At 41.8% G+C, this 25,903-nt stretch overlaps 1 protein-coding gene across 1 annotated transcript; it reads left to right on the top strand.

Annotated features, from left to right (window-relative positions):
• The first annotated feature begins 1,887 nt into the window (after positions 1 to 1,887).
• Positions 1,888 to 24,900, top strand: MEIOC (meiosis specific with coiled-coil domain). The gene is made up of 7 exons (XM_034755988.1): positions 1,888 to 2,001; positions 8,304 to 8,464; positions 11,866 to 11,970; positions 13,689 to 15,564; positions 19,740 to 19,874; positions 22,916 to 23,096; positions 23,811 to 24,900. The coding sequence occupies exons 1-7, from the start codon at positions 1,960 to 1,962 to the stop codon at positions 24,053 to 24,055; spliced, it is 2,745 nt and encodes a 914-aa protein (XP_034611879.1). The 5' UTR covers positions 1,888 to 1,959; the 3' UTR covers positions 24,056 to 24,900.
• Positions 24,901 to 25,903: the final 1,003 nt, after the last annotated feature.

Here is a 25,903-nt window from a genome sequence, read left to right as displayed (position 1 = left end):
GGCGGGGGCAGGGTAAGTGCCTGGTGTGTGGGGTCAGTGGTGGGGTCAGTGGTGGGGGTGTGGGCAGGTCAGTGCCTGGTGTGTGGGGTCAGTGGCGGGGGCAGGGTAAGTGCCTCTGTGTGGGCCATGACACTTGTGCACAAATTGCAATGTAGAAAGCCCTAGCCAGGTAACCTCTGCTTCCCCCTCCCGACCCGTTAGCCAATCACCTTGTTGGGTTTCTAAACCCCTCTGTACCCATGACCAATGAGCAGCCACCCTGTTTTTGAGCGGGAAAGGGCTGCAGCGGCTGTAACCGTCCCCGACTAATCTCTGGGTAAACAAATCATTTGACGATTTCCCATTGGCTGGAAGGTAGCCAATCAGAGAGTGGAGGTCACGAGATCAACTGGGATAGAGTAGGGGGAAATGAGGCGGTTCGTGATGCGCGTGTTGGTGGGAGCGGCGTGCGAGGCGATTCCTCATTGGTTAAGTGGCGGCCGTCGCGGGGCTCCAAGGGAATCTCCTATTGGCTTTCGGGAGGTCAATGCCCTCGTGGCTTAGGGCATCACGAGGCATTAGCGCCTCGAGGGAGTCAGGCGGTTTATCATTGGCTAGATGGGGATGGCCAATGCTCTGGGGTAGTCTGCGCTCGAGAGCTGGCCCCTCCCGCGCTGTGGTGTGAGGGGTAACGGCCGCTTAGCGCCATCCTCAGTCCGGCAGAGGGGAGCGGCGGCGGCGGCGTCTCCGGGCATGGGGGGGATCCCGCTGCTCAGCCGCCCCTGCTTTCCCTGAGTGGTATTGTAGTCGGGGCTCCGACCCTTCGCCGCCCATGGAGGTGAGGGGGACGAGTGGGGGGGGGGGGGGGGGAGGGGGCCGGGGAGGGGTGGGGGAGGGGGGGGGCAGGGGGGGGGGCGGGGCCCGGGGGGGGGGGGTCCTGGGTGTAGGCATGTGGGGCTGGAGGGACAGAGCCCCAAGTGGGTCTCTGTGCCTGGGCGGTGAGATATCCCCTCATAGCGACCCTCCCACAGACAGGTTGGCGGGTGGTAACCAGGTGCCTTTGGTGGGCTTGGGTAGCTAAGCCCCTCGCTTGCCCCACCCCTTCTCCAGCCCACGGGGTCCAAGCTGACTGTCAGCAAATGCCATCGTCCCTGGTCTGCAGGCCTTCTCTCCCCTGTGCCCAGCCCTGGCAATGAGCTGTGGGAGAGCGGCTGCTGACACAAAGTGACTTATGGCCGGTCTGGGCCTGCTTCACCAAAGAGGTCCCCACGCACCACTCTCATTATGACTTATGGTCAGACTGTGGGTGCTCAGGTCTTGGAAATCTAGCCTGATATATAATTGGCAATGGGAGGATCACCCAGACTAGGGGGTCATCTGGCAGCACAGAGATGGTGTACTGGTGCCTATGCCACCCCCTTGTTGCTGTTGAAAGGGTAGTGTCTGGCTTCCTTACACCTGGCAATTTCCAGGTGCCACTTCAGCCAAGTCAACCCCAAAAGGCTCCTTGGGGCTTTTGGCAAGTGGCATAATTTAGAGCTTTCAAGGTGTTCAAAATTATAGTGGGTGAACAGCCTGCCATGTAGGTGGCCCATGAATGGGGGAGTGCAGAAGCCAGTTTGTATCGGGGCCCTCTCCCCCAGCCCCTCTATGCAGTCTTCATACTTAGTCAAGGATCTGACCCATTAAATTAAGGGAAGGATTAATTTGGACCATTAGTATATAAAAGGGTTTTATTCTTCTTGTCAGGTGAACGATTTGCTGAAAACCACCTGGGCAGAATCTGCAGGCAAATTTAGAAGAGTTAAACAGTTTGACATCAGAGTAAAATTAAAATCTTTACTTGGGTTAATGTGTAATTGTGCCTTTCTACCCCATTCTTTTTATACATAGCCTAAAGTTGCATTCAGAGGCACCAATCGCTGTTGGAGTAGCGCAGAAACCAGTGGAAGGCTAACTGATGTATTCAATAGTGTTATCATGACAGGCTCCAGCTCATTCTATGATTGCTACAAATTACAGGTTCAGCTACTTATTTCTAAATAAATGTATATTTTACAGGTATTTGTTTTCAGTAAGAAACACACCAAACTATTGTTAAATACAGCTGCATGGACAGCAGAGTATAAACAGTTTAGTTTTGTTTGAGTGTCTGCTTCATACCAACCCTTTATTTGAAAGGATGGTACTCAATTGAAGGAGTTTTTTCTTTATGATGGCAATAATGGAAGATGACAGCTATTTTCAGCTTATATTCATTCTTCTATTCCCCTTCTTTCCCTGCCAAAAAGAAAGGGATGTAGTCCACTACCCTTCCCTTAATTGTCAAAAATATATAAAACAAAGAGAATTCCCCCCCAAAAAGATATTTCAGTTTGAAAACTGCTTTAGAATAACACAAATGAGCTTCCTGTTAACTGTTTTTCTGTTGTCTGATATATTAAACCTATAATTTGTGATGATTAAAAGAAACTTGATTTATTATTACTTATTTATATAGCAGTAGTACTCAATGACCCTAGTCAAGAGCAGCTCCCCATTGCATTATACAAACATGAAAACATGGGGCTAGATCCACAGAGGTACTTAGGTACCCCACTGTCTCTTTAAGCACTTACGTCTGACCTTCTCAGAACCGCTAAGCTGCTGCCTGACCCCATATTTACCTAAAGTCCCATGGCACCTGAGAGTGTGTCTGAACTGCAGTGTAAGCCCGCGCCCTAGCCTAACCATGTGTCTACTCTGCAGTTACACTAGCCTAGAGCTGGAGGGTCCAAGCTCAAGTTAAGCCAGGACCCAGGGTTGGAGCCCTATTGCTTTGCAGGGTAGATGCAGCTCTGCTTGACTCAGGTCCTGGGAGTCAGCTGGAAGTATCCCATATTTCCATGGGACAACTTCCTTAGTCCTCTCTATCCCAACAATGTACAATCCACACCGTTGAAAATGGAAACCACCCCCTGACCCCCACCTTTGCAAATGGCAGCAGCTCAGGTCAGTGCAACCCATTCTTTTCTGATCACTAAACTGCACGCACACTGTCAGCCTCCTGAGCTTGAAATGGAGAGTGAACTGATCAAGCCTTTTGCAAAGCAAGCTGCTTCCTGATAACATGGGTGTGGGGGGGTGAGAGGAGAGATAGTAAAGTTTTCCCACAGTGCACCATGGTCCTAGGGATAGAGTTGTCACATTTCAGGGGGAGTGGGCACTAGGGACTCTGGGATATGGTTTCTCTGGCCTGTGTGCTGCAATGTGGTTGCCAGAGCCCTAGGTTCAAGCATGGATTACAAAAGTCTTAACATAGGGTTAAAATACAATTTAGACACTCAAGGTTAGGGTTCCTTAACATGGGTCAGATGGCTCGAGTCCCACTAGCCCTGGGCTTGCATTGCAGTGTAAGTTACCACCTATAGGCAAGCTTACAGCCTCTTAAATTTTGATGCAGCTGTGTAGCTAACAAGCTGCAGGGAGCTCTTGCTGAACCTCCAGCGGCCTTAAGGTGGGATTCTCAAACTAGGTATTTTCCCCACCTGTCCTGTCAAGGGGGCCTGATCCCGTAGGTGTCCTCAGGGCATGCATAATACCTGGTACTTGTTACTAAAGGCAATCAGCTTAGGAATCCCCTGGCCTTATGTTTAGAGCACTTACTGAGGCTGTGGGAGACATAGCTGTAAGACCCTGCTCTGCCAGATTTGGAAGAGGGAGTTGAACCCAGGCCTCCCACATCATAAGTAAGTGCCCTAGCCCCCAGTCTCATGGGGTTTTTTTGGAATGGGTCTGTCTCAATTTCTGTTGAGCTGTTCCACTTTATAAATAATTGATTGCACCCATGTGAGACTGATTTGGATACTGGTTAGGGCACTCATCTGAGATGTGGATGATCTGGGTACAAGTCCCTGCTCCAAATCAGGCAGAGTAGGGACTTGAACCCAGATCTCCCACGTAACTGCCCTAATTTCCATGCTATCAGCTATGATAGAGTGGTGCTCTAGTTTTTCATGATAAATGTCTGTGTTTTGTCTGCTAGGGTATGGGCTGAGCTGCCTAGGTGCCTAACGCTAGAAGAGGGTTCACAGTTGAGTATCCTGAGTGGAAATAGATGTCTCACTCTAGCCTGTCAATCAGATGCCTAGAGGTCCCGATCAATGGCAGTTAGGCCCCACCCCTCAGATATCAGGGACTTGAGACCCAGCCTTTCTTTTGCATTTCACTCCTGGGTAGTTTAGGTGGCTTTCTGTTAAGCTTACTGTCTTCTAGGATTTCTTCCTTAGGCTCCTAACTCTCACCATGTGTTGTATGGGGAGCCAAGGTGCCTAGGGGATAGGGATTGCAATGCCTAAGTACGTTTGTGGATTTAGTCTATAGTCTCTACCTCTAAGAAAACAAGTGATATACAAGGGTAGAGGAAGAAATATAGTCATATATACAACTGATATATATTTGTATTTTTTAAAAATATTATTAATAGAGAATGATAAATTATCCCTATCCTGCCTCTTAATCTGTCATTAGTTGGCTGCTTCCTCATATATATCATAGCCAAAGTGGGTCTTGAGAAAAAATCAAAAGGAGGAGGGTGCAGTAGACATACAAGTAGCTCAGATTGAGCATTCCATATGTACTGGGCAGTGTGGAAGAGGGCCCAGATATGTTTGTGTGGAAATCTGACAGATGGGTAAGGTGCAGAGAATGTTATGAGTGAAAAAGATTTTGGAGGAAGAATCAGGATTTCAGCTTGGCGCTGTTTAAGCTGACAGCAAGACATGCAAAAGGAGATGTCAGATATGTTAAGATGCGGGATTGGTTGAAGGGAAACAGGCCAGGAGTGTAAAGGTAGATCTTTGAGTCATCATCTTAAAGATAATAGTTGAAATTTTGAATACTGAGTTCACATAGATAGTGAGTGTAAAGGGAAAAGAGGCTGGGGTGCCAAAGACTGAGAGGTTTCAGAGTAGCAGCCGTGTTAGTCTGTATCCGCAAAAAGAAGATCAGGAATACTTGTGGCACCTTAGAGACTAACAAATTTATTAGAGCATAAGCTTTCGTGGACTACAGCCCACTTCTTCGGATGCATATAGAATGGAACATATATTGAGGAGATATATATACACACATACAGAGAGCATAAACAGGTGGGAGTTGTCTTACCAACTCTGAGAGGCCAATTAATTAAGAGAAAAAAAAAAAACTTTTCAAGTGATAATCAAGCTAGCCCAGTACAGACAGTTTGATAAGAAGTGTGAGAATACTTACAAGGGGAGATAGATTCAATGTTTGTAATGGCTCAGCCATTCCCAGTCCTTATTCAAACCGGAGTTGATTGTGTCTAGTTTGCATATCAATTCTAGCTCAGCAGTCTCTCGTTGGAGTCTGTTTTTGAAGTTTTTCTGTTGTAATATAGCCACCCGCAGGTCTATCACTGAATGACCAGACAGGTTAAAGTGTTCTCCCACTGGTTTTTGAGTATTTTGATTCCTGATGTCAGATTTGTGTCCATTAATTCTTTTGCGTAGAGACTGTCCGGTTTGGCCAATGTACATGGCAGAGGGGCATTGCTGGCACATGATGGCATATATCACATTGGTAGATGTGCAGGTGAACGAGCCCCTGATGGTATGGCTGATGTGATTAGGTCCTATGATGATGTCACTTGAATAGATATGTGGACAGAGTTGGCATCGGGGTTTGTTACAAGGATAGGTTCCTGGGTTAGTGGTTTTGTTCAGTGATGTGTGGTTGCTGGTGAGTATTTGCTTTAGGTTGGGGGGTTGTCTGTAAGCGAGGACAGGTCTGTCTCCCAAGATCTGTGAGAGTAAAGGATCATCTTTCAGGATAAGTTGTAGATCTCTGATGATGCGCTGGAGAGGTTTTAGTTGGGGGCTGAGGGTGACAGCTAGTGGTGTTCTGTTATTTTCTTTGTTGGGCCTGTCTTGTAGGAGGTGACTTCTGGGTACTTGTCTGGCTCTGTCAATCTGTTTTTTCACTTCAGCAGGTGGGTATTGTAGTTTTAAGAATGCTTGATAGAGCTCTTGTAGGTGCTTGTCTCTATCCGAGGGATTGGAGCAAATGCGGTTATATCTTAGAGCTTGGCTGTAGACAATGGATCGTGTGGTGTGTCCTGGGTGGAAGCTGGAGGCATGTAGGTAAGTGTAGCGGTCAGTAGGTTTCCGGTATAGGGTGGTATTTATGTGACCATCGCTTATTAGCACAGTAGTGTCCAGGAAATGGACCGCTTGTGTGGATTGATCTAGGCGGAGGTTGATGGTGGGATGGAAATTATTGAAATCATGGTGAAATTCCTCAAGGGCTTCTTTTCCATGGGTCCAGATGATGAAGATGTCATCAATGTAGCGCAAGTAGAGTAGGGGCGTTAGGGGACGAGAGCTAAGGAAGCGTTGTTCTAAGTCAGCCATAAAAATGTTGGCATATTGTGGGGCCATGCGGGTACCCATAGCAGTGCTGCTGACTTGAAGGTATATATTGTCCCCAAATGTGAAATAGTTGTGGGTGAGGACAAAATCACAAAGTTCAGCCACCAGGTTAGCTGTGACATTATCAGGGATACTGTTCCTGATAGCTTGTAGTCCATCTTTGTGTGGAATATTGGTGTAGAGGGCTTCTACGTCCATAGTGGCCAGGATAGTGTTTTCTGGAAGATCACCGATGAATTGTAGTTTCCTCAGGAAGTCAGTGGTGTCTCGAAGATAGCTGGGAGGGCTGGTAGCGTAGGGTCTGAGGAGAGAGTCTACATAACCAGACAAGCCTGATGTTAGGGTGCCAATGCCTGAGATGATGGGGCGTCCAGGATATCCAGGTTTATGGCTCTTGGGTAGCAAATGGAATACCCCTGGTCGGGGTTCTAGGCATGTGTCTGTACAGATTTGTTCCTGTGCTTTGTCAGGGAGTTTTTTTAGCAGATGGTGATTTAGGTGTTGGAGGACCTACCAAATGAGATATCGGAGAAACAGTTTGAGAAGTAGGAGAACAAGAGAGGACAATCAAAAAAGGAAACAAAGAGCTCAAGGAGGAAGCTGTGATCAAAAGCAGTAAACAAGTCAGGAAGGGTGAGGTTAGAGTATAGCCCTTGATATTTGACCAGAAAAAGATAGAAACATTGATGAGGGCTATTTTGGTGAAGGAGAGAGAATAAAATCCAGACCGAGGGGAAACAGAATGAGGTTCCAACAGTGGTGGAAGAGAGGAACTTGAGGAAGACATTATAAATTGCTCTTTATTTAGCAGTGAAGCAAGATAGTGTGGTTGGAAAAGCAGGTGATTTCAAAGTTGGGGGGATTTATTGTAGCTTAATCTTTTAAAATAGAAGTTCTTTTTTCTTTTCCAGATAGTTCTCTGCATTCTTTGGAAATATTTACACCAGCTGTCTTTTGTCTTTCAGTTAGTTCCATGCCCCCCTTAATAATGTTGTCTAAAAGAGTCTTAGATTCAAGATTTAAGTCACAGATTCCAAGACCGGAAGGGACCATTGTAGTCTGATTTCCTACAGGCCATAGAACTCCAAAATAATTCCTCGAGTATATTTTTTAGAAAAACATCCAATCTTGATTTTAAAATTCAGTGATGAAGAATCTATCACACCCCTTGGTAAATTGGTTCAGAATCTCAGTACTCACTATTAAAAAGTTATGCCTTATTTCTAGTCTGAATTTGTCTAGCTTCAACTTCCAACCATTGGATAAGGTGTGAGGTCAGCTGGTATAGTACCTATAAACATATGTAGTGTAAAGGAATGTGCAGGTATTTTGGGCCCCAAATGTAGCCTGTTTATCCAAATAAATTTTACAAAACCTTTTTATTTTCATATATTAAGAAAATTCTGTGAAAACATGTTTGTTTTTTTTAATGTAAAGATTTGTCTGCAGTGTTTGCAACCAGAACATTGAAGCATCCCCCTACTGTAGGAGAACCATAAACTGAAACTTACTGGAACGAATTCCATTGTCCAGCACTATATGGAATTAGTTATACCTGTAAAATTCTCAGTTTTAATAATTTATTAGCAAAACAGGTAAATAACTTATTGATTGAATCCCAATAATAAGACACTGAGTCTTTGAGCTGGCAAAGAGTGAATTTCACTCTGCTGTGTGAAAATGTGCTGAGCTATGATCAATGTCATTTAATTGTTATAGAATAATTTCCTGTTGTTGTCCTTAGTGTCAGTTTTATAAACTAATTGCCCTGTTCACTGTTCATAATCTCACCCTTGCCCCCCAAGCATGAACCCAGTTACAGCATTGTACAGTGAAATAAATTACAAGTTTATATGTTTTATATTAATCTGTTATTTTATTGCATTTAAAATACAGAATGAAGACAATATAGACCTAAATCAAACATACAGTTCTTCACTTTCTACGTCGTCAGAATATTCAACTTCTGTTGACTCTTCTCTCTTATATGCACCATGGTCTACATATGGAGATGATATTAAACAATCTGCTGTTTCTCAGATTAGTGTAAAGAACAGGTATGTTATTTTAATAAGTCATCCTAGAAGAATGAGCATCTACTTCTTAAAGGGAATATTTTTTTTGTCTGATTTAGGGTAAAACTTTCGAAGGGACCTTGTCACGCTGTCTGGAGTGGCTCACTACTGTGAGTGCCTATCTCAGGGCAGCCTGTCAGAAAACAAGAGCAGACACCCCAAACTGGTGGTATAGTCTATTATATTTCACCAAGTCAGTAAAAAATGTGAACTGAATCACTATACTAGTCTTACCATGGCGTCACTGATAGTCCCCTTAGACTCTCCAGCCTTTCTTGTCATCCAGACAAACTGAATTTAGTGGTGATAGTTACATAAACCAAAAATCATACCACATCACGTTTCTCCCAGTCACAAAGCACCAGTCACTTACACCCAGATCCATTGATACTCCAGATCTTACACCAAAGACAACACTGCCAGCCAATTCTATAGTAAACTAACTATTGGTTTATTAGCTAAGAAAAAAGAATGAATTATTGAGAAGTTAAAGCAGATAATATATCAGGGGTCAGCAACCTTTCAGAAGTGGGGTGCCGAGTCTTCATTTATTCACTCTAACTAAGGTTTCGCGTGCCAGTAATACTTTGAATGTTTTTAGAAGGTCTCTTTCTATAAGTCTATAATATATAACTAAACTATTGTTGTATGTAAAGTAAATAAGGTTTTTAAAATGTTTAAGCTTCATTTAAAATTAAATTAAAATGCAGAGCCCCCCGGACCGGTGGCCAGGACCCAGGCAGTGTGAGTGCCACTGAAAATCAGCTCGCGTGCCGCCTTTGGCACGCGTGCCATAGGTTGCCTACCCCTGTAATATATAATAACACGTGAGTCAATGTTTGTAAATCCAAAATGATAGCATAGATGTAGTAATCTGCCAGTTTCCCAAAAATCTTTTCAGGGCTACCCAAAATAACTCTGGGGATCTCCATCTTCATGTTCAGTTATTCTGCCCTCTTAGAATCCAAACAGTCCAGAATTGAAGGATCTTCCTTTGAATCAGTACTTATAGCTTCTTCTCCAGACAACAATCTGATAAGTGTTTTTACTCACACAATGGCCACTTGCTTTGTAATTCGCATTTCCAGTTACAGTGCTTCATTAGCATTTCACAAGATTTCTTTGAGTAATTTAGCAACAAAGAGTCCTGTGGCACCTTATAGACTAACAGATGTATCGGAGCATAAGCTTTCGTGGGTGAATATCCACTTTGTCAGACGCATGTAAGGGAAATTTCCAGAGGCAGGTATACCCACTTCGTCAGATGCATGTAATGGGGAAATTTCCATTACATATTTCCATTACTGCATCTTTGGGCACCTAAATATCTGTGAAAATGTGGCCCTTAGGAACTTAGGCCCAGAACAAGGTGCATATTGGCCTCTTTAGGCACTAAGTCCACCATTCAGATGCCATCTAATCCTGTAGGCATCTAAATTTTTGCAAAGTGGCATTGTCAAAGCTGTCTAAGCCCTGACACCACCCCTCAGTTAATAAGCAACTCGGAGCCCTAGCTCAAGTCGAAGCCCTGAGGCAGGGTTATCAAACTAGGCAGGGGATTACCTGTCCACCAGTGGAGCCAGATTCTGTAGGCCTGCTCTGAACTAGAGGTCTGCTCAGGCCCAATTTGAGAACCCAGCCCAAGAGTGTCGAGTCATTTTTGGACCTGACCCAGACCCTAGTCAGTTCCGCTGCCTCCTGCCCATAGGTCAGCATTGGCTGTGTGCCCTGCTGCCTTGTTGCACGTGTGTGCTGCTGAGTGAGAGCTGTCTGTGTGCCCTGCCAGCTACTTCCACCTTGCCATACCTGCGTGTAGTGGAGTGAGAGGCACTGGGACTCCTCAGCTCAGCACAATTCACAGCAAATATACACACCTCAGCGAGATGGTGGCAACCAACATGACTGGTGTACACAGCTGCCTCCACGACAACCCCACGGGCTTAAGGAAGAGAGCTGACCCAAGTCTGAGAGGGTCCAGTTGTTTTCCTACCCAACTTGTAATCAGGTCCCATCAGGTTGCAGGGCTCTACTTTGAATAGTTCTAAGTTCTGATACCTGTCAGACATTCTAGCAAGAGGGCCATTAGGGGGGTGAGCAGCACAGTACATAGGGCAAGTGTAAGAGGTATCAGGTGTGAGCAGGAGGTGGAGGAGGGAGAGAGAGAGAGAGAGATGTTGTTTCAACTGCTAGCATAGGCGGTGGGTATAATGGGGCAGGATGCTGGTTGGGGGGTGGGGGGGGGGGGGGGGAGGGAGTTTTTGCTTATTATGCTCCATGCAGGTTCCAGGGCAACTGAGGAGGTGGTATCTGCTATTCAGTGTCCTGGGTTCATCAGTAATCTCCCTGGACTCTAGGGAGATTGTTGATAAACCCGGGAAGCTGAATAACACACACACCTCCTCAGCTCCCCTGGAACCTGCATGGCGCATATCAAATACTCAGGGTCTTCTTCCGGAAGAGAGAAGAAACAAGCTTTTCCCACGGGGCAGTTTGGGGTCTGGGGAGGCACGGTGCAGCTGGGGGTGGGAGGCAGGAGGCTCAGGGCTCCAGCTGGCCCAGTGCTCCTCTGGCTGAAGTGGGGTGTCTTGGGACTCCAGCTGCAGTAGGGTTGGGGGGGAGGGGACAGAGCCGGGGGCTAGCCTCCCCAAAGGGGGGCTCTACCCACGACTGCTAGGGCATGGGCTACCTAAGCAGCTGACCTTGCTTAGCTGCCTAAATCCAGAAGTCTGTTCACAGTTGAGGGTCTTAAGCCAGAGGTTGATGCCTCCATCCACTTATCAGCCATGCGCACCAGTTCAGTGCCTAAGCCCCTCTTCTCTCCCTGTCCCTCTCCTTGGCATTTCACTCCTGGCTATCTTAGGTGTCTCCCTGCTTAGCTTGCTGGCTTCTGAGGAGCCTTTCCTTTAGGTATCTAAATTAATACAATACAAAGCATGGGGTGCCTGAATACCTAGATCCGAGCTGAGAGACTGTATTGGCAAAAAGTACTTTTACACACGCAACTGTTTGTAATTGTAAAAAAAAAAAAAAAAAAACCGATATCGATAGACCTCTTAGTTTGTTTTTTTTTAATGTAGGACAGTTTGTTTTTGCACACTGAGCCCAATATTGTAAAGTGTTGAGTAACCTCAATTCCGTTGAAGTCATTGAGTTGAAGGTGTTCAGCAAGTTTCAGGAGGAGGCCCTATGTCAGTACACCCTATTTTTGCTCTACACAAGATAGATTCATTTGATTTACAAACCAATTTTAGAATAAAGGAACATAAAGACTGTAAAATGAGTAGTCTCTGGTGGCCATATTTGAGATTTTCACTGAGCCTTTTAAAGAGAGAATTCAAAGGAGGTAATTATCCAAATGTTTGATTTTTTTTTTTTTTTTTCAGGATTCAAACTGAAAGAAATGATTACGGCAGTGAAACAGACTTATATGGACTTGTATCTAACATCTTGGAAGAACAAGATAAATCACAGCCATATTTTGCTGAGGGGTTAGTATATTGCTGTACATGGACTACTAATCTTCCCCCTCCCCTTGCAGAAGCGTTTCCCTTTCTTTTTCAGTTTGCTTGTTTCAGTAGCCATTTCTGCATTTACTGGTCCCGGAGGGAAGCTTGCAACTTCTACAACCCATTTCAAACCCTACTAAAAGATGGGTGAGCTTACTAAAAGCGATACTCATTTTTGACCAGCTATTCAAATACTCCTTTTAGATTTTCACTTTCTTTGTAGCAAGTGCTGTAAATACCAATTCCTCTTCATGGCATTCTGGAAATGTCTTATGCAAATATTATAACCGTGTCCCATTGAATCCTGCAGCCTTGTGCTAATTTCCTACACCAGAATTGATTTAAATTCAAGGTTAGAATTTTCTTCTTTTTTTTTTTTTTTTTTTTTTAAAGTTAAATGAAATGCTCAAAACAAGCAAGTATAATTTTTTATTTTGCTTTTTCAATAAATTTCATTAATATTTGAAAAGATGGGGAAAAATCCTACATGCAAACTGTAGAGCATAAAATATTCCTTTTAGTACTACCTATGCAGAATTTGGTAATTACCTAGCTTTCCAATTAATGCTTCATAGATAGAATAAGGTTAGAAGAGACCATTATGATCATCTAGTCTGTCTAAGGCCCCCATTTGAGCGCCTCACAATCTTTAAAGTATTTATCCTTGGCGAACTGCTGTGAACGACATATTATTCCCATGTTACAGATGGGGGAACTGAGGCTCAGTGAGACTAAATTACTTGCCAAAGGGCACACAGGACATCTGTGGTTGAGCAGGAAATTGAACACAGATCTCCAGAGTCCTAGACTAGCATCTGAACCACTGCACCATCCTTCCTCTCTGATCTGCATAACAGAGGCCAAAGAATTTTACCCAGTGATTCCTGCATCTAGCTCAATGACATTTGGTTAAACCTAAGCATATCTTAGAATGAGATTCAACCTTGATTGAAAGACCTCCAAGTGAAGAATTTACATAAAATACAATTAGAAATGGAGCTCTCTTTTCAGTGTCAATTTTGTGGTCTTTCTACATGGTTTAATTATTTTTAGGTGTAATTCTAATCTTTACAGTCTGCTTATTACTTTACTGATAAGTCCTTCATTTTTTTTCTCTGTGTTACTCCACATAAGCAGCCAAAGTTAGTGGGCTGGCACATTCATATTCCTTCATTTATGCTCAGTGGTTTGATTTGCCTGCAGGAGACAGTGAGATAATGTAAAGCACAAGCACTCCTGAAGATGTAATCAAGATAGTACAGAGAAGCCTTATGATCTGAGTACCAAAAGGTGGATTTGGGGGTATGGTGGTGGTTTGGGAGTTATTTTGCAAGTTAAAATAAATACAATGGTCATGGAGTATCAGGATCTGTGAGTGCTATATTTCCATTTGAGCAGTGTCAGATGGCAAATCTTTCTCCAGTGTGATATATGTATATATTGCTGCATAGACACAACCTAGCCCTTTGATGGAATTGTGCACCAGTTGGAAGCAGCCCTTCAGTTTAAAGGGAATGTTGAGTAGATGATAAAAGAAAGATGATGGTCATGATAGTATATTGGGATATGGAATGTATAAAATACAGGGGAAATGGTGGGGGATCTAAGGGAAGAAGAGAGATGATCTCTCTCTTTCCTCTGCTCCCTGGGAGGAATACCAAGGACAGAACTGTAAATACATGCTTGTTTACCTCTTCTAGGACCTGCTCCTCAAATTTAAAGTCAGTATGGCCTGTGAACACAACTAGATTTGCAGACCACCATGACCTGTTGTCGGAATCAAAAAGGCCTGTAGTTGCAGCTGTCTCTCAACATGTTTTTTATACTGGTGAATCCATATCTGCTGCTGAAAAACCATGCTTGCACAGTGGCAATCTAGCATCACAACAGAAAATAGATGAACTTTATCATGGGTTTACTAGTATGGACCTGGAAGAGCAATGGTTGTACCCTTCTAGGAATGATCATGCCAGCTGTTACAACATGCAGACCAATGAGAATGCTAAAACACCTCCCTTACAAAGCTATTCATATATCAAAAACTCTTTTATACCACAAACGGGTTTTTCAGAAGTAATAAAAGAATCAGGAGCAGATACTTATTCATATGGAAGAGATAAAGTGTGTGCCAAAGGGCCTGAAGTGCAGTTACACCAAAAGCGGGCAGAAATGTTTCTTCCACAACTTAACAGATACAGTGAAAATGCAGATTATTGTAGATACCCAGAATATTCTCATCCCAGTAAAGCAAAGCATAATAAAAGTACAAACTTCAGTGTCCAAGATAGTAAAACGTTAACAAATGGAATACCTGAAGCACCAGCTGTGGATACAGATACCTACACTAAATTATTTCAAGTTAAACCAGCAATTCAGAAAAAAATTGAAGATACAATTCCAGATCAGCAGAACTTTACATTTTCTAAAACTACAGGACTCTTGTCAGAAAAGCAGTTTGGAAATGAACCATCATTTACCACTGACTTTGGTTTAAAATCTGAGTATGGACTAAAATCTCATGCAGCTTGTCCAGGAAGTAGTGATTTTGCAAATGCCACCGAAAAACAACTCTTTTCCAAATCTGATTCCCAGAATTCTGAATATTTTAAATCACTGACCTTATTATCAAACTCAGCAACCACGTCAGCAGGCACTAGTGTAAGGCCAACTTGGATGAATATTCAAACTAAAAACAATACTTCTGTCCTGTACCAGAATCCAAGCACCTTGATGAAGTTGAGTAACCATCTGTCTGCTACTCCAAAAGGTTCCAATAATTCTAATGATTTTTCTCAATTGTCATCTTCAAATTTAACTTTAAATGGTAACTTGTTTCAGAAATTCTGCCAAGAAAATCCTTCAGCATTTTCTAGTTTTGATTTCAGTTATAATACTGCAGAACGAATTCAGCCTGCTAATCGTATGGAAGGACTAACTAAGACTGGAGAAGAGAGTCTCTTTGAATCAGTTACTGATAAAAAAATTAAGCAGTCAAATGGTTTTTGTGAGAACTATTCAGCTCAACAATATGGGATCACTGAAAATTTGAACAAACACAACTTCCAAGCTAAGCCACAAAGTGGACATTATGATCCTGAGGAAGGACAAAAACATCTAGATGGATTGCCACAGAACACATACCAGGATCTGTTGGAGTCTCATGGTCACTTTAATAGCCACAGACAGGGAAGTGGAGACAGCAATATTGTCAATAGCCGTGTAAATCGCACACAGGCTTCCTGCTTTTCAAACAATTATATGATGGGAGATTTAAGACGCAATCATAACTTTCAGCAACTTGGTTCTAATGGGTTTCCCTTGCGATCCACTCATCCATTTGGCCATTCAGTTGTTCCCCCGATGGATTCCTATGATTTGTTTTCTTATGATGATTTAAGTAATTTATATCCTTATTTTAATGAAATGATGTATGGTGATGGTTCTTTCTCTGGTTTTGTACCAACATTTGGCTTTCAAAGACCAATTAAAACTCGTAGTGGGCCTGCCAGTGAACTTCATATTAGACTGGAAGAATGTTATGAACAATGGAGAGCATTGGAAAAGGAAAGAAAAAAGGTAATAACCAGAGTTATTTATACAAAAGAGTTCCATTATACTATGACATGACAATCTCTATGTTCCGTAGATAGCAAATTTAAATCTAGACGGTTCTTACTGTGCTAAGGTTTGAAAGTGATGAAGTCCTAAAATGGGGGTTTAGGGAGGAAATTAGCTTTTTCTGCAAAGTGGACTGAAAACAGGAAATACAAAGTTAAATCTTGATATCTGTGATTATGTGCATTGCCTGCAGCTTCACAGTTAAACTTTAATTGAGTTTTGCACCTAAAGCAGCGGTTCAACTTCTCTTACATTATATTTTTCATATATATCTTCACCAAAACTGCAGCTTTTACTGTTTGAGTGTACAGTGAATTTCCAGAGAATTTACAAGTATTTCCATTAATTCGGTTAGGAGTTGATTTTAAAATTGATCCTTTAAGAAATTTAACAACCGGTGTCAAACTTTTTTTTTTAACCCCTAACGATCTTTATAATGGAATAGCAGACTCTTCAAACTTCTCTTACAGTTAAACTCACTGGAATCTTGGGCACAAGCTGTATTTGAGGACTTATTTAGAATTACAAGTAACTTTTTGTCATTTTTCATAAATGAAATTTTGCCCTTTAGCAAAGGCTGAAGAATAACGTTCTTCTACAGAGAAGTCCGTAAAGATCTGCCTTCTTTCTAAGGGTATGCCTACACAGCATTTAGCCGTGCAGACAGCGCTTTTAAGTTATGGCTCAGTCTGGAGCTCAGGCTCTGAAGCCCAGCCTCAGCAGGGGGCTGGGCCTCAGAGCCAGAGCGCCAGCCTGAGCCATAACTTAAAAGTGCTGTCTACACAGCTATATTTAGAGTGCTAATGCAAGCCCCTGTAGCCTGAACCTGTTGACCTGGGCTGGGAGACTCACTCTTGCATGCTCCAAAATGCTGTGTCGACATACCCATAATGGCTGCCATTTCCAGTTGTTCTCAGTGGGATTGAAGCCACAGGCTGTCCCTAGAAAATATGAAACTTTCTCAGTTAAACTTGTTGCTCTTCACCATCTGACACCATAGGGAGCCTTCCATTAGGGAAGTTTAGCTAATGGGAAACCATGGGCCTCTGGCCCTGTTGAAAGAGCAGTTCTTCCTGAGTTTTTGTAAGGAAACTCCAGTCTCTACTGAAAGAGAAACTCTTACGAAAAATATTGATTAAAATTACCATTAATCCCAAATATTTATTTTCAAAATCTCATTGTTGCACCAGTTTTGCTAAAGGGCAGGAGGGAGGAGGAACTTGTGTGTGTATGTATGTATGTGAGAGGGAGAGAAACAGACAGAGGGAGCAGTGTGTCTGTGCAGAGGGGGAATGCTGAAAGTGCAGGAGGAAGAGGGAAACTAAGTTTGTGTGTCTGCAGAGCAGTATAGTGAGGCTCAAGAGATAGGGAGAATTTGGTGAAACAAAGCAATTGTAAACCTAGCTTATCTGGCCAGTATGCTCTGGCTGCATTGTGCTGCTCCAGAGCGGCATAAAATGGCCACAGTGTATTGGTGAATCTGGTCATAAAAGTTAAAAACAACAACAACAACTTGGTTTGAAAAATTTCATATTTTCAAATCATTAAAATATCACATGGTAATGTTCTCCCTGAGTGTTTTGTTTAATATTCATATATGAAATTTTGAAGTAAAAAATAAGGAAATTCCAGACAAAAATCGTTAAAATGGAATTAAGATTGAGAATACATACAATTAATTCTAGATAAAGTACACTGCAGGGATGTTGTTATCCAGAAACCAACCAACCCAGGAAATTTGAGGCAAGGTTTAAACTTTAAAAAATCCAAACAGGAAATGCAGTTACTCTGTCCTATCGTGACACCATTAATTTAATCTGGGACCACAAACATTAAAATCCCTTAATCTTACAGGTATTTCATGGTACCTCTACAAAGAAGAGTTAAGAAAGTGCTCTAATTCTGCACTTTTGTGCCTTAATTTTAGGTTTCTTATAAGTTTAACCATACTTCTTGAATTTCTTTGTTTAAAAACACTTGATTTGGAGATAATTGCAACATCCCTGTAATGTATTTTATCTGAAATTACTGATATGTACTCTAACCTTAGCTCTATCTTGAAGTAGTTATTTTGTCTGGAAATTAATTTAATCAATATTAAAATATACATGAATCAGCCATATCCATTCTATCAAAAGCAAGTGCAGTTATGAAAATGGGTTCTTGATACTGTGATGCATACTGTTGGCAAAACTGGTGTCCAGTGCTCATAGTTTGAGGATACAAATTTTACAGTGAGAGCTAGATCCACAAAGGGATTTTGACATCTAAGTCTAAAGTTTAGATCCTCAAAACCCAGCTCAGTTGCTGCCTCACCTTGTAGGTGCCTACGTTTCTGCCAGTAAAGTTCCCCGGCACTTAAATACTGAGACAGAGAATGACTCACTCTCTCTACAGCCCAGTGTTCAGGGCGGTCACCTGGGAGATCCAGATTCCAGTCCCTGCTCCTATGAATATTTAAGTATTTTATACAACGTGGAACAGTTTTAAAGGGAGAGATTGAGAGGGCCTACCTCAGAATAGCCTATAGTCTGGTGGTCAGGGCACTCTCACCTAGGAGGTGGGAGACCTGGGTTCAAGTTCAGATTTTGGAATTAGGCAGAGTGGGGACTTGAAGCTGGGTTTCCAACATTCTGGAGGAGTGCCCTAACTATTAGACTATAAAATGGGGCATGACAACAATCACCTTCTCCTCCTCACTCTTTTTGTGAGAAAGGGCTGACCTAGCTTAGGCGTCTAACTCAGGAGAGCATTAGGTACCACACTAGAGTTAGGTACCTAACTCCCTTTGAGGGGGAAGCCAAGGCCCCCACCTCTCTCCTTGGCATTTCCTGCTGGCTAGTTTAGGCAGCTCGCCGATCAGCTTGCTGGCTTCTGTGAATCCCAAATTAAACTCAACTGGGAGGAGTGGTAGATATGCTGAAGAGTAGGGATAGGATACAGGGGGACCTAGACAAATTAGGGGATTGGGCCAAAAGAAATCTGATGAGGTTCAACAAGGAAAAGTGCAGACTAGGGACCGAGTGGCTAGGCAGCAGTTCTGCAGAAAAGGACCTAGAGGTTACCGTGGATGAGAAGCTGGATACGAGTCAACAGTGTGCCCTTGTTGCCAAGAAGGCTAACGGCATTTTGGGCTGTATAAATAGGAGCATTGCCAGCAGATCGAGGGACGTGATCATTCCCCTCTATTCGGCATTGGTGAGGCCTCATCTGGAGTACTGTGTCCAGGTTTGGGCCCCACACTACAAGAAGGGTGTGGAAAAATTGGAAAGAGTCCAGCAGAGGGCAACAAAAATGATTAGCGGGTTGGAGCACATGATTTATGAGGAGAGGCTGAGGGAACCGGACTATTCAATCTGCAGAAGAGAAGAATGAGGGGGGATTTGATAGCTGCTTTCAACTACCTGAACGGCGATTCCGAAGAGGATGGATCTAGTCTGCTTTCAGTGGTAGTAGATGACAGAACGAGGGGAGGGATAGCTCAGTGGTTTGAGCATTGGCCTGCTAAACCCAGGGTTTGAGTTCAATCCTTGAGGGGGCCATTTAGGGATGTGGAGCAAAAATCTGTCTGGGGATTGGTCCTGCTTTGAGCAGGGGACTGGACTAGATGACCTCCTGAGGTCCCTTCCAACCCTGATATTCTATGAGTCAATCTTAGGGATTTAATTCCCTATGCATTGTTCAGGGAGCCCAGGTGTCTATCTCAGAGCTAGGCAACTAGGCACCTAAATGTTAGAGATTGCAATCCTGAGTCCTCTTTGTGGAACTAGCCCTAAATACTTAATTTAAATACAGTCATTCTAGAAGCTCCTTTGAAGTGGATGGGCAGCTTAGTCTTTTTAAATGACAGAGGATTGCCAAATCCACTTTGGGAGCTAGTGATCTGGTGTTAAGTGTCTGCTCAATGACCAGACTGAATGCTAGCCCAAACTAGGAGTTTTCAAGCCACATGATTTCTACAACTATATGCATTTCAGCCCCTACTTTTTTCTTTAAGAATTTTTAGGAGAAAAGCTTCCTGGGGGAAAGATACCACTCTTAGAATCTGATAGTTTATTATTGTTTACTATAAGAATAATTAGACAACACACTTCATTAATATCACAAGAAAACTAAGTCATATTTTTTCTCAGACTGAATCTGCTCTTGCCAAGAACTACCCAGGGAAAAAGGTTTCCAGTACTAACAACACTCCAATTCCAAGGTTGACATCAAACCCATCAAGAGTTGATCGCTTAATTGTGGATCAGCTACGTGAACAAGCCAGAGTGAGTTGACTAGTAATACATAATTTTATGCCATTTAGATTACTTATATACTTGTCATAAGTGGAAGCAGAGCTGGCTTTAGGAAGTGCGGGGCCCGATTCGAACAGTTTTGACGGGGCCCCGGCAGGGATGACTGAAGAAAAAAAAAAAAACGTAAAAAAACATGTGGGGCTTGTACTCACCGGGCGGCACTCGTAGTCTTCGGCGGTTTGTCCTTCACTCGCTCCGGGTCTTTGGTGGCACTGAAGGACCTGCTGCCGAAGGGCTGCCGAAGACCCAGAGCGAGTGAAGGACCTGCCGCTGAAGTGCCGCCGAAGACCCAGAGCGCTGCCGGGTGAGTAAAAATTAAAAAGGCGCCTCTAGCCAGGGAAGGGATTCTCGGCCACTTGCCCCCACCCCGGTGACCCTGCCACTGGGCGCGGGGCCCGATTCGGGGGAATTGGTGGAATTGGCCTAAAGCCGGCCCTGAGTGGAAGTCCTCATGAAACATGTATTCTTCACAATTAAGTAAAGTTAGAAAGGATATCTTGAAATGAACTCAAACTACAGAACTCATAAACATATAAACTTAAGAAGCGGCAACACTGCTGTTCTCCTGTCCCTTTGAATTATTACTGTAGAATGGTTCCCACCATCCCTAGCAACTGATTTTATTTACCCTTTGTGTGAAGGTGTTCTCCCCCAGTTCCTTAACATAAATGTGAGGAAGGTAGACTTAATTTATGTCCTAGTTTTTGACTCTCCCATCGCCCGCCTACCACTGTAAGTTCTGTCACCTATATGAATACCTTTCATAATTTTAGGTCTCTTTAGATTCATCATTACAAAAAAGCCCAAATCCTTTAATATCTAGCATAACTTAGATTCTTCAGGTTTGGTATCATTGTCTTGTACTACATCCTTTCCCAAAGACGGCCAGTGTAGCAAACAGCATTCCAATTTAAGTCTGAATCCTACTGGAATGGTATCACCCTTTTTTCATACTTTATTCTGCTAATGAAACTTAGTACTGTGTTTACTATTTTTACTTCTGTTGTGTAATGGGATTATTAGAAAATGTTAATGGACTAGATAACTGCCGTAGCCAAATGTTCTCCTTTTCTTCATTTCAAGAAGTAAAACTGATTTTGAAGTATGCTATCACCATTTTACAGTTTCATACCCCAGAGTTGTTTAGAATAGTACAACTCAATTCACTTGACATAACACTGTAGTTTCCAGTGGGGTGGAACATGATGCATCTATTTATAGACAGATTTACAGCCCAACTGCCCAACAATTTGGGATATGAAGGGAATTAAATAGAGGAGAAGTATAGGTGGACCGCATGTAAATGCCTAGCTTGGGACTTTGCTAGGACACCAGGATCAATAAGTAGAAGTCAGCCATCCTACAGTCTGGTTGGGTTGCTCATGTTTCGTTTAGCAGGTTCACTTCTTGTTTTGAACTGCAAAAAGTCATTAGAAAATAAGCTCAAATACTTAAAATAACAAACTGTGTGATGCTTACAGGTTTCATATATGTGTGAACGACGATTTAAAATACAGTGGTTGTGATGGAATAAGGGATAAGAACATTTGTAGAGGGTTGAGGGGCTGAAAAATCATTGAATAAGAATAATAGATGCTGAAGGGATAGGCAGATGTACTGCGGCTGGTGAGTGGACAGGGATTGAACCAGGGGCATCGGAAGCTTCCTAACAATGGGGGGTCACCGGTGCCCGAACTGTGGCCTCACCACCCTTGCGCCGCCTCGAGGCCCTGCAACTTCTCCCCGAGCCCTCACACTGACTCTTCCCCTGAGATCCCACATCGCTCGTCCTTATGACAAGTAAAAAGTGAGGGGACCCTGGCCCTCGCTGTTCTGGCGCCTCTGGATTGAACATAGCTGAGAATTGAGGGCAAGCAGTGTATAATTGATAGTGACTGGTTGGAAGGACTGCAGGCAATGGTTTGTCGTGTGTGTGGTTTTTTTTTTTTTTTTTTTTTTTTTAATTAACTAATAAGATGTATGTTTCCCCCACTCCCTTACGATTATGTGTTCTTGTTTTTTTAGATTGAGCTTTTTTGCGGTAGGGACCAGGACTCCTGTGTTTGGAAAATACTTAACATGTAATAGGTGGTACCAAAATTGAAATAATAAAGGAAGGGTATTGGCGCTTTTTTTTTTTTTTTTTTTTTAGGAGAATGCGATTTACTCTCAGACTTGCTCATCTGTGATGGAAAACACAGAGTAACTGACAGTTTTGTAAAACTCTATAAATCGAAATGTGATAAGGAGCTTCTTCCACAGCAGAGGGATTTTTCCAGCTTTGTTCCACATTTCAAAGGTGGACCCGGGAGAGATGTTTGAGATTTTCAAAAACTGCACAGGGGTTTTAGCACACTTACCTCTTCAATTACTAATGGAAGAAATATTGCTAAGTAGTCCACACTGTCCTAAAAATCTCAACCGTTGCTTTTAGCAAAGCATTTCAATTGTTTTTAAACAAATTTCAGCCTTGACGCTTTACTAACGTGGTTCTTAGTCCTAAAGTATGTCTTCTCAGCTATAGCAGTAAGTTCTCAGGGAAGCTTAACAAGTGTGCTTAACAGGAGGAGCTGGCATTCAGCTTGTGTCTACTCCAAAGTGTGGAATGAAGGCAAAGGCTAAGATTTTCAAAAGTGACTGGTAATTTTGGGTGCCTGATTGAGACTCAGTATAAGGGGCTGACTTTCGGAAAGTGGTGAGCACCCACTTTCTGAAAATCAGTCCCTTTTTAAAGGTTTCCCAATGTGTGTACCCAAACATTGAGGCACCCAATATCACTAGTTAATTTTGGAAATCTTGGCTGAAAAGCCCATCAGTACTGGGTTTTTTTGTTTGTTTTGTTTTACTATCCCCAAACCAAGCACTGTTTGGCTTCTTGTTTGGAGAAGATAAAATTACAGGTAAGGATTTTACCTATTTTCAAAAGCATAACATTTTCTACTTCAGTTTAATTTTCACTTAAGTCTAGATGAAGACAACATGATCAATAACAGATATAAAATGTTCATTAGGTGGTGACTTTACTTGGAAAAATGGAACGTCTTCGCAGTTCTCCCCTTCATGCTAATATCTCCACTGCTCTTGATAAACATCTGGAGGTAATTCATATAGTGCAGTCACGTAGAAAGGATGAAATTATAAATGCTTCAAATCGGCAAAGGCAAGGAGCTCCGAGATGCCAAGATGACAGAGGTATAAATGTCCTTCTGCAGTCTCCTATTGTAGCAGAATAAGTCTAAATCTATCATAATTCCATAATAATAGGAAATAGTGTTTTTTTTTTTTTTAACTTTTTCATTTTTATTGTGAGACTGAGCTTTTGACTCAGGAAAAATGGCAGAATTTTTCTATGGTTTAAACTGATCCCTTTTAGCTAGGAATGTAGAGTAAAATTTTTGAACAGTAGGTAAATGTAATTAACCAATTTATAAGAGGTTAGCAGGAGGTAGATATAAGTAGCGAGTTCATGCGCTAAGCAAGAGGTTTCTATATTGAACTCATCACTCTAGTATCAGAGGCCCAGTTTCAAAGGTATTCAAAGGTATTTAGGCATCAGGAGTTAGGTGCCAAAGTACCTTGGAGGATCTGGGTCTAAGTGCCTAAAATCATTTGTGCCACTCCCACTTGCTGATTTAAGGTGCTATATTGATAGACTCAAAAGGGAGTCCCACCCTTCCTCATAGGGCAGCAATACAGGGTTCTGAGTGTTCTTCGGGAGTTTATCTAATCTCAGTGACAAACATTTCTCAAATGAAAAAAGAACAGGAGTACTTGTGGCACCTTAGTACTCCTGTTCTTTTTGCGGATACAGACTAACACGGCTGCTACTCTGAAACCAATTTCTCAAATGGTGTCTTAATATTAACAATATTTAGTGGACGTGTAATACCCTTTTCTTCTCCACAGATGTTTTTGCCCTCGCTTTGGCAATTAAAGAGATGAGTGTAGCAACACGCAAAGCACGTACTACCCTTTGGTGTGCACTTCAGATGACCTTACCAAAAACTACCACTATAGCTGGACAAGTAGATGTGGAGAAAGCTTTTCAGGAGATGGTACAGTCTGAAGATAAAGCATGTGAAAATATGAACAGCAGCAACCTCTTGAATCAGAGAGGTGAAACAAACAAACAAACACTAATGAAATGTTAACCCATACAAGAGTAAAATTTGCAGTGTGGGTTTGGCAAGACACAGTGTACTGTGAGTATTTTAAATGAACTCTTAAAGCTTGACAAATTAATTGATTTTCTTCCAAATTTAAAGTTAATACCTGAATGAAGCAAGTTCAGCTTCTCCCAAAAAAAAAAAAAAAAGGTCCAATTTCTAACTAATTGGAGACTAACAACCAGACTAACCCACTGAACTAACAGGTTATATTAGCAGCTTCAGCAATACATTAACTTGTCAGATTTGTTAGTTTAAGTAATGTGATTATTTTAACTGCCACTCTGCAGTGCAGGTAAGCACAGTGTGAAATTCTTCTAAGTGATAAGTTTCTTTTAGGTTTGCCTTAGTAAACATGTTTTCAAATAATGAATCTGTGACTGTAACCCACCATAGGCTGCAGTCTAGTAACAGACAAGTTTTGATTGTGATGTAAAAATGTTTTCCTTATCAAACTAATACCTGGAAACAGGAGGAAAGCAATGCTAAACATACCCAGTATTAATGTAAAAATTAAATATTTAAAATATTGACATATTTATGAATTTGAAATTTTAGAATCTAAATTTATGAAAGGAAATGCACCAGATTCTCCTAAATTAGTGATATTATAAAACTGCCATTGTGAAACCATGCAATGTAGTGAAGGTAAAACTTGTTCAAATCATTTGTGCATATTCTTTAAAAAAAAATTATATCTCTGTTTTAAAATATTTAAGTGTAATCAAAACATTACATTTACACAATCTGAATCTTAAAAAGCTGCAAAGCAGCTGAAATAATGAGTATTGTTCTTATACCCTTGGTTTAATACTTTTAAAGAGGGTATCACGAGGTTCTGAAATGTATTTTTTTTTTTTTAAAGTTACTCTTTAGCTAGTTTGGTTTGAGATTGGTTAGCATATCTTTTGTTAAATTTATTAGTTTGCTTCTGTATTTTTGAAAGCTATTGAATGCTTGGCTTTTTCTGTGTTCCTTATCTCAATATCTTTGTATTGAATGTGAATAATTTATTCATTAATATGAAATATTGATATTATGTGGCTCAGGAGATCTTGGGTTTTAACAATTCTAGCATGGAGTTAAACTATAATGTGTGGATTAAATTTATTGAGCTATCCTTGGCTAGATACACTGATACTTCAAATATCTGTGTTCTTCTTAGTTTTAGAAATCCTGGTATGCAAAAAATGTAATCACACCACATAAATTGTCTTTGGATGATGTGAGAGAGAAACTGATTGAGAACGCAGGATAAACTGTAGTAGAACTATTTTGATCATTGATATGACTTACAGTACTGCCAAAATTAATTGCATAGGGGCAGCAAAATATAATACAACATCATACCACAGTAGTCACTGCACAAAGACTGGTTAAGTTTGACGTAAGACATGTTGGATGTTATGAAAACAAATATTGTACTGAATTTAGTCTGGTAAGAAATAAAGTAGCTTTCGTTGAAAAGTGTTGTTTTCTCTCTGCATGTGCGTATATGAACATGTTTTAGCGAATTAGACTCTTTATGTGCATGTTGATATAATGAAGGCTAATTTTATATTCTCATCAGGAAATGAGATTACTGAACTATGTTGAAAGGGGTGATGACAGTAAAATTACAGTACTAAAAGAATGCCAGCATTGTAATCAGTTTAAATATACCATAGAGAACTAAACATTTTTGCAATGGATCATAAGGGTTTTTTAATTGGATTGCACATTAACTGTGGTTAGTAAAAGCCAGAAGCTGGCAGAGCTGCCTACTTGAGGAATCAAATAGATCCAGCTGAAATTCTGGTATTACTACTGGTGGGAGATTTCATTTTTTTGTTT

The sequence above is a fragment of the Trachemys scripta genome, chromosome 23 (genome assembly GCF_013100865.1).
Source record: "Trachemys scripta elegans isolate TJP31775 chromosome 23, CAS_Tse_1.0, whole genome shotgun sequence".
NCBI classification, from domain to species: Eukaryota; Metazoa; Chordata; order Testudines; family Emydidae; genus Trachemys; species Trachemys scripta.
Note: the sequence above shows the minus strand (reverse complement) of the source record. Positions and strands in the feature narration are given on the sequence as shown.